Raw genomic sequence first — 13,220 nt, forward strand, 5'->3', positions numbered from 1 at the left:
AAAGCTTTGTTGTTAACATACTTTAACTCCTCAGGATAAATCAACATTGCGACTTTAGCAAATGTGGCATTCCAGAACTGAGCACTTTGTTTTCTAATCTGTTTATTCTTGTGTGAAAATATTATACATAACAATGGCGAGATCTGTTCAAGAAGTTCACTGTCATAAGTTCCAGTGTAGCTGATGTGTAGGCAAGCAATAATTTCTCCTAGTAGCTTTTCTAACTAGGAAAAAGAAAAAGTTCATTAGGGTAACATTTGGAAATGTTACTTTTCAAACAAAAAATAAAACAAAGCATATTAAATTAAACAACTCACAGAACATTCATTTTTTTATTTCAATTTTTTAAATTCAAATTTTTTTTTAAAAGCTCCCATCACTTTCAATTACATAACCCTCTTTATAAGCTGGCAAGAATTTATTGATATTATACCTGAATTCAACATATTCTCCATTAATAGGAAAAAAAATCCACATTTTCACATAATTAAAAGAGATTAACAGTTGCCTACAAAAGTTTTGCCCACAAACCTTGGAACCAACTATCCTCATATATAAAGGGATGAGACAGGAATAGATGAGTTGTATGAATTTAAAGAAACTATCCTTCAATTATACCCATGTATTGTTAAGAATCCATTAAAGTATAATAATCCTTCAATAAAAATTTTATTTAAGGAAGACAATTATTTAAACTCTAACATTTTTCATCATAAAAGTACGTTTTATGTACAATGTCTATTTTTACCTTGGTGTTCATACAAGTATACACTTTAGGAACTTCATCAAACCTGGAAAAAAAATACACAGAGTACCAGTTATATTTCAGACCGTTAAACCTAGAAATAATGTAATGCAGCAACCCCCCAAATGAGACAGGAACAGCGACTGCCTGATTTATTGACTGATTTTGTCTTTTTAGGGTCGCACTGGGGTTCCTGGGCTAGGGGTTGAATTGGAGCTGTAGCTGCTGGCCCATACCACAGCCACAGCCACACCAGATCTGAGCTGCGTCTGCGAATGACACCAAAGCTCACGGCAACACAAGATCCTTAACCCACTGAGCGAGGCCAGGGATCGAACCTGCGTCTTCATGGATACTAATCAGATTTGTTTCCGCCGAGCCACGACATGAACTCCTTTCTTTCTTTCATTCTTTCTTTTGTTATGTACAGTGATATAAAGAGGTGTCCCAAGACTTAAAAAATGTAAAGCTACAAACAATAAGCATGAAAGAGACCTGTCTTTAAATTAGGAGTTAGAGAGAAACATCTGGAATAGACCTCAAACTTGAAGTCTTAGTACTAGTCACTTGTTTCTGTTTTTTAAAAAGTATATTATTTTTGATGAGGTTTAAGGACTAAAAAAGATTTGAGAAAACTTGATGAATTTGGGGTTCTATTTTGTACTTTATAAAATCTGTTCCTAAAGCTTTCTCTGTGAATTTATAAGACAGACTGTATTATGACTGAACCACACAAGCTAGACATAAAGAACACTGATGAGGAGTTCCCATTGTGGCTCAGTAGAAATAAACTTGAGTAGTATCCATGAGGGTGCAGGTTCCATCCCTGGCCTTGCTTAGTGAGTTGGGGATCCAGCATTGTCATGAGCCATGCTGTAGGTCGAAATCCCAAGCTGGATCATGGCTCTGATCCCAAGCTGCTGGAACTGTGGCATAAGCAGGCAGCTGCACCGCAGATTTGTACCCTAGCCCGGGAACTTCCGTATGTTGCAGGTTCAATCCTAAAAAACAACAAAAAATTGACGAATCCTTCCAAAGTGCTTTTTAAAAGTATGTTACATGGGGAGTTCTCATTGTGGCTCAGCAGAAATCAATCTGACTAGTATCCATGAGGATGCAGATTCAATTTCCGGCTTCACTCAATGGGCTAAGGACCCAGCATTGCTGTGAGCTGTGATGTAGGTTGCTCAGATCTGGCGTTACTGTGGCTGTGGTGTAGGCCAGCGGCTACAGCTCTGATTGGACCCCTAGCCTGGGAACCTCCATATGCTGCAGGGATACAGCCCTTTAAAAAAAAAAAAAAAAAACTCATATGCTACATGGGATTTTTTTTTAAGGCATTGCTTGCTTTGATTCAAATGTAAAAGGTAATGCAAATTAATACAAACATTGGGAGGGTAATTCAGAAATTTCAATGTGCATACTCTTTGAACCAACAAAATTTTAGGGCCTTGTTCTGCAGGAATAGTGGCAAATGTGAACAATGATTTATGTACACATGTTTAACTGTACATTGCTAGTTATGAGGTTATTGTTAGTTATGGAGGAAAGGCCAGAAAACATTTATGTTCACCAAAAGGAAGGTGGGTAAAATTTCAGGGAACCCTATGCAGGCATGAAAAACAATGAGATGCTTAGGTACGTGATGCAAGATGCATAAAATATATTAATTGCATACCATAATATTTAACTGCAAAGTAGTATGTCAAGGCATATATCATACCAATAGGTATTCTTTTCGTATTTGTATTAACATTTCTGAAAAGATACGCACTAAATTGAAGAGGGTTGGATTAAGCATACAAAATAAAGGGACTTCCAACTTCTATGTATTACTTATATATCAATGGTACTATCTTTTAAATGAAAGTATAGTTTCCTATATTACCCTTTCAACTAAACTTTAAGGATTAACATCTGCAACAACAAAGTTGATACAAAAACAGTAAGAGTTTGCTACCTAAATTTAGTTATATATGTTTAATTCAAAGTTATTAAGCCAAAATACTTACTTTGAGTTTTCATAAAATAACACCAGTGGTTTTGTTAAAGTTGCAAATATTTTTCGGATCATAGAAGGCAAAGAAATATGTCCAAGTACATTGGAAAGAATGCTGATGATTGAGTTGCCGATAATGAGGAGAGTATCACAATGTACTTCCTTGAGGCTCAGAGTGTGGAAAGAGTAGATCACTCTTACAATAAGTTTAAATAAAGAAGCCAATTTTCCCAGGGGCTCCTTCTTCTTTTTGGACCAATCTGAAGGTCTCTGTGGCGCTAAGATAAAAATGAATTTATTAAAAACTCAAGGGCTTTGAAAAGTGTTACTGTCCATCTTTATAATTTATATTTCTCAGTTACAAGATATATATGTCTAATACATGTGTTACTATAGAGTAGTACTCATAAATCTTAAAATGAAATATCCTTAGTGGATAAACATCACTATAACATTACTTCTAAAACAGAATCAGAGAAAAAGGGAAACTGTTTGCCAGATCTAGAATAAGAATTCCAGAAAAATGAGCCTATTTTCTCTAAGGAATTTTTGTTTTTTTGTCTTTTTACCACTTCTTGGGCCGCTCCCGCGGCATATGGAGGTTCCCAGGCTAGGGGTCGAATCAGAGCTGTAGCCACTGGCCCATACTAGAGCCACAGCAACATGGGATCCGAGCCGTGTCTGCAACCTACACCACAGCACACGGCAACACCGGATCCTTAACCCACTGAGCAAGGCCAGAGATCAAACCCGCAACCTCATGGTTCCTAGTCAAGATTCGTTAACCACTGAGCCACGACGGGAACTCCTAAGGAATTTTTAAATGCATTAAAAAAAAGTTTATTTCCTTTTCACGGCCACACCTGCAGCATGTGGAAGTTCACGGCCCAGGGGTTAAACTGGAGCCACAGCTGCAGGCCTACACCACAGCCATAGCAACACCAGATCTAAGCCACATCTGCAACCTACACCACAGACTGTGGCAACACCAGATCCATAACCCACTGAGCAAGGCCAGGGATCAAACCCACATCCTCACAGACAACATGTCAGGTTCTTAACCTGCTGAGCCACGGGAACTCCATAATGCATTAAAATGTTTAATAGTCTCAGAATTTCAACAATTTGTAAAAAAGTACTAATTATATAAGACATGCTCCAATACTAAAATTTTAAAATCCACTTTAAAAATAATTTCCCTTAGAAATTATTGCTTCCTGGCTCATCTATAGTACATTAAGCCTTAAAAATTAACACTGAACAAGTCAGAGAGATCCAAATCCTCTGAGAGAATATAGGAAAAAAAGACTAGAACTAAAGAAAAAGATGTATTTTTCCAACTTAGACTTCATCTCTCTCCAGGGGAAAACCCATCATATCTTGTCAAGAAAATTGTATTTTCTTGACCCACTTCCTAGAATAATAATTAAAAACGAAAAATAAACCAATGGGACGTAGTTATACTTAAAAGTTTTTGCACAGTAAAGGAAACCATCAAAAAAAAAAAAATCCACAGAATAGGAGAAAATCTTTACAAGAGATTAATCTCTGAAATAAACAAACATCTCTTGGAGTTCTGCATCAAAAAAAAAAAAAAAAAAAAAAATCAAAACATGGGCAGAAGACTTAAACAGACATTTCTCCAAAGAAGACTTACAGATGGCCAAAACAGATGAAAAGATGCTCAACATCACTCATTATTAGAGAAACGCAAATCAAGCCTACAAGGAGGTATCACCTCACACTAGTGAGAATGGCCATCATCAGAAAGTCTACAAACTAAATGCTGAAGAGGGTGTGGAAAGAGAACCATTCTACACTTTGGTGGGAACTTAAATGGGTAAACCACTATGGAGGACAGTATGGAAGTTTCTTAAAAAAACTAAATAGAGGAGTTCCCATCGTGGCTTAGTGGTTAACGAACCTGACTAGCATCCATGAGGATGTGGGTTCAATCCCTGACTTTGCTCCGTGGGTTGAAGATCTGGCATTGCCGTGAGCTGTGCTGTAGATCACAGATGCGGCTCAGATCTGGTGTTGCTGGGGCTGTGGCATACGCTGGCAGCTGTAGCTCCCATTCAACCCCTAGCCTGGGAACTTCCATATGCCTCAGGTGAGGCCCCAAAAAACAAAAGAAAAAAACAAAAAAACAAAAAACCAAATAAAGAACTACCATATGATCCAGCAATCCCACTCCTGGGCATATGTCCAGAGAAAACCACAAACTGAAATAATACATGTACCCCAATGTTCACTGCAACACTATTTACAATAGCCACGACATGGAAGCAACCTGAATGTCCATCAACAGAGAAATGGATAAAGAAGCTGTGGTACATATATACAATGGAATATTATTCAGCCATAAAAAAGAATGAAATAATGCCATTTGCAGCAAGGATGAACCTAGAGATTATCATACTGAGTAAAGTAAGTCACAGAAAGATAAATATCATATGGTATGACTTACATGTGGAATCTAATAAAAAATAATACAAAAGAACTTAATTAAAAAACAGAAACAAACACAGATTTCAAAACCAATCTTATAGCTACTATAAGTGAAAACTGTTGGGAGGAAGGAAGGGTTAGACCATGAATAACATGTACACACTACTGTATAGAACAGATCATTAACAAGAACCTACTGTATAGCACAGAAAAATCTACTCAATAGTCAGTAATAACCCATATGGAAAAAAAGAATGGATATATCTGTATGCACGACATAAACTCTGCCACAGACCTGAAACTAATACAACATTATAAATCAAACAAACTCCAATAAAAAAGTTCTCAAAGAATAATGGAAACATATGAAAAGGACACAGAGGTCAACCTGAATGTGAAATTATAATATTAATAAGTTATAAGCTATTGAATAATAGAAATCGACGCACATAAAAACAAAACAAATAGGGGACCAAAGAAACTATACCTTCCTTACATTAGGATTCACCTGCATCTGGAAGTGACTGGTGCTTTAACTCAAGGGTAATAGGATTTTTACATAGTCTCAAAGTATCTGACACAAGACATTAATTTATTATAAGTATCTACTAATTTACTTTACAGTGGACAATCTGGCAGACACCATCTTCATCAAACAGTAAATGTTATATCACCAGTAATGGAACAAATTGACTTGTAGTCTGTTGACACATACACTGAAAAATCTACTGCGTTACTTCTATATTCCATGAAGAAATGAAATCTGAATCTAATCTTGAGGAAATATTGACAAACCTGGATTGAGACCCTCAAAAAAAAAAAGGACTCTGCCTGTATTCTTTATTTTTAAATGTCATGAAAGACAAGACTTTGGAAAATGTTCCAGATCAAAGACTTGTCTACAACATACTCTGAAATGGTTCCAAGAGAAAAAAGTATAAAATGCATAAATGGGAGTGGGGGTTAAAAATGATTGACAAATGCAATCAAACTGATAACTGAGGAATATGAGTAAAGGAAGTTTCCTGTTTGTGTGCAATTTTCCAATGTTTCTCTGAAACAAATTATTACAAAGTAAAAGTTACCAAAAAACTCTGAAAATGATCCTGATGCATATTTGTGAATACTATTAACAATTTTCTTTCAACTATTTCTAAGTTTTGTTTCTTCTCAACTTCTGCTGGCTGATTTTAGAAATCTCCCCTAGTTTCCATAAATTTAAACAGCAGGAACACCTCTTCCAAGACAAGGACTGAAGAATTTAAGTTATTTCTAAATATGGGTTTACAGATCATGGATAAAATGGATCCTCTATTATTTCTAGTTTTTCACAATAAAACAGGTAAAGTTATGCCAACATGAGGCTCATTGTCTTGGCCTTATCAAACCTCAGTGGTTCAGAAAATCTGGTATCACTTGTTACATAATTTTTATAGTTAAGATATTTAGAGATAACTTTATTTTTCTGAGACAGGTAACCAGATTAAGTCTTGCTCAGCCTGAGAGAAGACTGAGATAATAAAAATTCAAGGACATTTTTATGATTTATCACTGTGGCATTAGGATGCTCTGACCTTTAATTTTCTTTAGGCATTTAACATGTTTCTCTATATTACTACTTAGTAAAAACATAAACACCAAAAAAGCCACAATCCTCCCTCAAAAAAAGGCTCTAAAAACATTTTATGTTCTAGAAATCTTTACGCTAATTCATCAAAGACAGTCTTACTAAAGGAAAATTATGTTCCTAATCTTCAAACAACATTTTTCATTATTGGAAGCTTCTCTCTTACTGCATGAGCATATATAATCACTGGTAGAAATATACAGTTTTAAAGAATCAATTAGTATATTAAAATAGCTCAGCACTTATTACTACATAACATAGAATTAACCAAGATATATAGTTTTAAAAATCAGACAACTTGTCACAATTTCAATTGTCCAATTTTAAGTAAAATGGTTAAAAACTGAGTTAAACGTTTAGAATCATTTTAAATTTCTTGTAAAATCATAACCAGTTAACCACTGCAGTGATCTTTTATTCATTTTTTAAAAAAAACTTTTAAATTTTATTTATTTTTATTTTTTCCATTATAATTGGTTTACTGTGTCAATTTTCTACTGTACAGCAAAGTAACCCAGTCTCACACACACATTCTTTTTCTCACATTATCCTCCATCATGTTCTATCAGAAGTGACTAGATATAGTTCCCCATGCTATACAGCAAGATCTTCAATTTAATGTCAACTCAATGATTATTTTAATCTAGGCTACCAAATAAGATCATTTGAACAAATGTCAAAGATAACCCCTTGTACAGATGCAAGAAGTAAAATTATTTGTAATAGGCAATCTCTAAATGGGACAATATTTATATTTCTGCCTTACAAAAAGGAAGTAAAACTGTGTGTGTGTGTGTGTGTGTGTGTGTGTGTGTGTGTGTGTGTGAGAGAGAGAGAGAGAGAGAGAGAGAAACACATAAAGAAGCAACGACAGCAAGCATGTGAGCTCCTAGCATAATAACTGACATGGTTATATAACATCAAAAGTAGACAAAATAAGGTGGGAAAAGTATCAGGATTTGCCCTGACCACAGTTCAGATGGCCGTGTTTACAAAATATTGGGTGAATAAGTAAAGATAAAATACTTACATTTGATTTTGGGCTGATATTTAATATTATACGGTGAAAAGTCGATGCAATCAACCATAACAGTAACAATATGAATGATCCTATCCAAGAACAACAAATTCTAGGAAAAAATAGTTACGTATTACATTAGAACCTTTTAACTACTGGCATAGTCTATAAAAATTGTAAGCAAATACAGGGCTCCCATATATAACACGTAACAACACACATCACAATTTACATCATTTAGTACATTAAGCATATGGCTATGAATATCTCCCAGTTATCTGCTATGTGTCAAGTGCTATGCCTTGCTATGCCTTTTGTTTCTCAGTACTCAGGGAAAACAATTCAGCTTTAAAATGCCCAAAAAGCTCAGCATATGAACAAATAAATTGAGAATGAAAGTGCTACATGCATAATCAGATTCTTTACCAAATTCAAAATTACAAAAGTGTTCACCAAACCCAAAACAATAAATGGAAAAGTTGCTAAGCTCCCTCATACCCTTTCCTCTTCTCTCCTCAAATCCACTGAAATAAAAATAAATCCATAAAAAAGTATCAAAGCTTTTTCTGGAAAATTTGTTTAAAGTCAGGGGCAGAGACTGAAAACTGAACAAAGGAATCCCCAGCACAGTGAATCAAAGAACACCTCAAAAAAGCTTTCCTAGAAGAAACTGAGTAACAGAAGACAATGTGAAGGTTTTGAAAAAAATCCAAATGGGTAATTCAAAGACTACTGTAAGGAGAGTTCCCTGGGAGACTAGAGGTTAGGACTTGGTGCTTTCATCACTGCAGCCTGGGTTCAATCCCTGGTCTGGGAGCTGAGAGCACACATCAAGCTGCTGCACAGTGGCCAAAAAAATTTTTTTAAAGATCTATATACAAGACAGTTGCTCTTCCTTTATTCTCCATTAACTTTCACTTGTCAGATTAAGTGGACTAATTCACACCTCTGCCACCAAATACAAACTCCTCCAGTGGGAATTAAGGGCCAGGAAGATGGAGGTACCCCAGTTAACCTATAAAAACCAAGTGGAATGTTCAGTCCAGATGATAAACAACACACTTGTTAAAGTTCCAGGTGCTTGCTTCTTGCTCACAATTATAAGGCAAAGCTTGCCTGAAACTATAACTTGCCGTCAAAGCCAGAAAAACAGTGGTTCCCTCCTGCGTTAGGAAACACATTCCAGCTACCAACATTGTTCAATATTAACCTTTGTTGACAAAGAAATTGTGTTGAATACCATCAGAACTAATCCACAAAGAAAGAGCTAACAACAGAAACAGAAGAAAACTAATACCTCAAAGGTAAGAGGAAATCATATCTACTTAAAAACATTAAATGCAAAAATAAAACTATTACAAAACACCTTAGCATTTAAACAGAAAAGGAATAGACATAGAAATATCAAGATCTCAGAAAACAGTATCAAAAATAAAGCAAAACACAAACAGAAAGAAAAGGGACACAGAAGACACCTGAAGATCTAAAAACCAGCTAAAACAATACTCAAAAAGATCAAGGAGACCACCAAAGCAAGGCACTTTTCCTGAGATAAAGGCATAGCTCTTGAGACTGAAAATGTGTATAAAATGCTTAAACGAATATTTTAAAAATACCTCAAGACAGGAGTTCCCGTCGTGGCTCAGTGGTTAAGGAATGTGACTAGGAACCATGACGTTGCGGGTTCGATCCCTGGCCTTGCTCAGTGGGTTAAGGATCCAGTGTTGCCGTGAGCTGTGGTGTAGGTTGGCAGCCATAGCTCCGATTAGACTCCTAGCCTGGGAACCTCCATATGCTGCAGGAGCGGCCCCAGAAATGGCAAAAAGACAAAAAACATACAAACAAACAAAACCTCAAGACATACCCTGGTGAAATGTCTAAATTTCAAAGAGCAAAACTAAACTTTACAAACTAAAAAAAAATGTTGGAGTTCCCATTGTGGTGCATTGGAAACAAACACAACTAGTATCCACGAGAATGCCGGTTTGATCTCTGGCCTTGCTCAGTGGGAAAGTATACGGCATTGCCATGAGCTGTGGTATAGGTGGCAGATGGGGCCTGGATCCTATGCGGCTGTGGCTGTGACCAGCAGCTGCAGCTCCAGTTTGATTCCTAGCCTGGGAACTCATATATGCTTTATGTGTGGCTCTAAAAAGCAAAAAAAAAAAAAAAAGTTAATAAGGAAGAAGAAAAAAACTGGCACCAAACAATGCACCTGCAACAGTGACAGTAATAAAAAAAAATAGTAGCTTTAGATGCATGTTTTGTAGAAAAAAAAAATTTACCATGGAAACTAGAACAAATGAACATCTTTACTTCAAAATTTTGATAAAAATTTTCTAGAACCTAAAATTTAACCAGTTAGTTGATTAAATATGTGACAAGCAGATATCAGTGATAACGTACACCTCCACAATACAAAATCAGGACACTAAAGAACTCCAATGAAGACACATGGAAAGATCCTTAACCTTAAAACACTTATCTGCAATGTTTTAAAAGAATTTTACTATAACCAAGAATATCTCAAGGACACAAGACTGGTTTAATACACAGAAATGCACATTAGCAACAGCTTTTATATATCCCAGCAGCAGCCAAGTAAGCAAGGGGCATAAAAACTGAAAAATAGCTTTAAAACTTCCCAAAGCAAGGAAGCTTGGTTAAGTTTAGAACTAAACAAATATTTCTAAATGGAAAAAACTCAGTTATAAAGATGTAAATTAATTAAGAATTCTAAACTAACCTATGAATTCAACATAACCAAAAAATGCCAAGCAAAATCTCAATAGGTATTTTATAAAACTTGACAGATTCTAAATTTCTTCCAAAAGACAATAGAGATATAAGCCTACCCAAGACAGTATTTTAAAAGTGAAAACTAAGGATCAAGTTTCTCCTTAACAATAATAAAAGGATTCAACAAATTCACTGTCCATGTGCCAGATAAAAGCCAAGGATATATAGTAACAGGACAGAACAGGAGTTCCTGTAGTGGCTCAGAGGTTAATGAACCTAACTAGCATTCATGAGGATGCGGGTTCAATCCCTGGCCTCACTCAGTGTGTTAAGGATCTGGCATTGCCATGAGCTGTGATATAGGTTGCAGATGTGGCACAGATCCCAAGTTGCTGTGGCTCTGGCATGGGTCGGCGGCTATAGCTCCCATTAGACTCCTAGCCTGGGAAACTCCATATGCCACAAGTACGGCCCCTAAAAAGACAACAACAACAACAACAACAACAACAAAACAAGGAGATTCCCATTGTGGTGCAGTGGAAATGAATTTGACCAGGAACCATGAGGTTGTGGGTTCAATCCCTGGCCTCGCTCAGTGGTTTAAGGATCCAGCATTGCCGTGAGCTGTGGTGCAGGCTGCAGACTCAGCTTGGATCTGGCGTTGCTGTGGCTCTGGCATAGGCTGGCGGCTACAGCTCCGATTAGACCCCTAGCCTGGGAATCTCCATAAGCCACAGGTACAGCCCTCAAAAAGACAAAGGACAAAAAAAACCAAAAGAAAACAAACAAACAAAAAAACCAAGACTGGAGTTTGGGTGAAAAAATATAATGAAGTATACAAATGATTTTGAGATACATGCCAAAAAAGAAATAACAAGGTGCTTAGTATAGAAGGAAGCACAAGCCCTATGGGCAGTCCTAAGCTTCAGATTTCTATACCAAATTTGACAAAAAGCTACATTAAGTGTTACAAGAAGAATGACAAGATGTGATTCACATTTTTAAACTCTGACAAATACTGCAGTGTCAATGTATGGTAATCAGAATTACGGCAATATTTTTAAACATTATATTAATATTAAAATAATACAGCAAATATTAGAAATGCATTTTCAAAATCTGAAAAGATGAATTTCTAGCCCTTGATAAAAAACTCTACTCTTCTCAGCAGGGATAACCACTATCAAGAGCTAGAAACCTTATCTTTTCCAATGAAGAAAAAAACAAACAAACATGCTTCAGAGTATTAAATACAATAAATTTCAACTGGCAAGAAGAGAACACTGCACAGAAGAATACTGAACAAAGTATATACTGAGTTATCTGTAACTTATGGATAAATACAAAGAAAGAGGTCTATTTCAGAATGATAAATACCAAACTATTGACAGTAGTTGCTCTTTCTATAGAGTAAGGGAAAGGAGTAAATTAGGGACCTACACTTTTAAATCTGCAAACTTTCAAAGGAATGACTTTAAAGATCTAGTAGATATGATAAAGCAAGGTTCTTGTACTGTTAAGCTAGAATGGCACAGGATCAAGAAGGTAAACAAGAGAGTAGTAAAAACATATCACTGTTAATCGTCCTGACACATAAATCTTAAAAGCCCAAAGACACAAAACTATTTCGCAAAGCTGTTACTTGTTTTACATTAACTTCATTACTTATAAACTAAAAGCATTAGTAAATGATAGTTGATAAATGTTCTCTATTTACTTGAAAAGAATCCTTTAAATGCGAAAAAGGTCAGTATCAGGATAAACTCACTGAAAGGCCTTCATCTTCCAAACTGGACATTATCTTAGAAGAAAGTTCCTCACAGCACAAATTCTCTTCTGCAGTTGCCACCAAAGCTGCACAGCGAGCAAATGCTCTATATAATTCTGACCAAGTTTTAAGTAAGGTCTTCATGGTGGCCTAATAACAAAAAAGAAATTTAGACAATGTCTATCTATTCGTCAAACACCTACTAAAGTACATCTTTAACATCTTAAAAACATGGTAATATTTAGTGTCCAAAAGAGACTAGCATAGGGTAATGAGTTTGCCCACCCCCATGAGCTCTAATTAAAGAACTGTAATGCCACAACACTAGTAATTATCAAATATCGAGAGGAACTAACTTTTCTCTTCCTTTACCACTTTATTTTGCCCCTTAGTAAATATCCTAAGGAAATCTTGTTCTAAGAAAAATTAATGTAGGACTTCATTAAAACAGATGACAGTATTTTCAGAAAAATACAAATTTCTCAAGCGAAAATTTTCCTTACCACTGGAATTTTTTGTGCTGAAAAAATATGGTTTATTGGTAAGGTCAATGCACCATAGATGGCACTAAAATTATGTTCCAAGGCATCACCTTGATTCACTTCATTGGTCTGAAACAAGACAAATAGTGAAGTTAAACAAATTACCATCTACTTTGAGCCCAAGTGTTAACATCCTACTGGTGAGTAGAACTGTGTCCCTAATACGCTGAGATGTGCAACAGATGGTCAACTTCTAACCTTTGCAACCTTCGGAAATAGGGTCTTTGCAGATGTAATCATGTAAAAATGAAGCTAAGTCAGTTTAGTGTAGGCCCTGATCCAATAACTGGCATCCTTAAAAGAAAGGGGGAAGTTGGACAGACAGAGAAGA

General features: G+C 35.9%; 1 protein-coding gene across 7 annotated transcripts in view; it reads right to left on the reverse strand.

Moving 5' to 3' along the window:
- RIF1 (replication timing regulatory factor 1) overlaps positions 1-13,220 on the reverse strand; it is a 62,510-nt gene that overhangs the window by 21,105 nt on the left and 28,185 nt on the right. For 4 of the 7 annotated variants that reach the window (XM_021076097.2, XM_013990617.3, XM_003359718.6 and 1 more), the window contains exons 19-24: positions 12,851-12,958; positions 12,348-12,497; positions 7,853-7,952; positions 2,758-3,022; positions 749-791; positions 22-224 (exon numbers count right to left, since the gene is read on the reverse strand). In XM_021076097.2, coding sequence (XP_020931756.2) covers positions 22-224; positions 749-791; positions 2,758-3,022; positions 7,853-7,952; positions 12,348-12,497; positions 12,851-12,958 — 869 coding nt within the window. Of the gene's footprint in view, positions 1-21; positions 225-748; positions 792-2,757; positions 3,023-7,852; positions 7,953-12,296; positions 12,498-12,850; positions 12,959-13,220 lie in introns of all 7 variants that reach the window. The other 3 variants (XM_084998644.1, XM_084998646.1, XM_084998645.1) reach the window with 1 other exon arrangement.

Source organism: Sus scrofa, chromosome 15, assembly GCF_054392235.1.
Source record: "Sus scrofa isolate SSC_HxYL_T2T_F1_AM1 chromosome 15, Sscrofa_HxYL_maternal_Yorkshire_Landrace_v2.0, whole genome shotgun sequence".
In the NCBI taxonomy this organism is placed as follows: Eukaryota; Metazoa; Chordata; class Mammalia; order Artiodactyla; family Suidae; genus Sus; species Sus scrofa.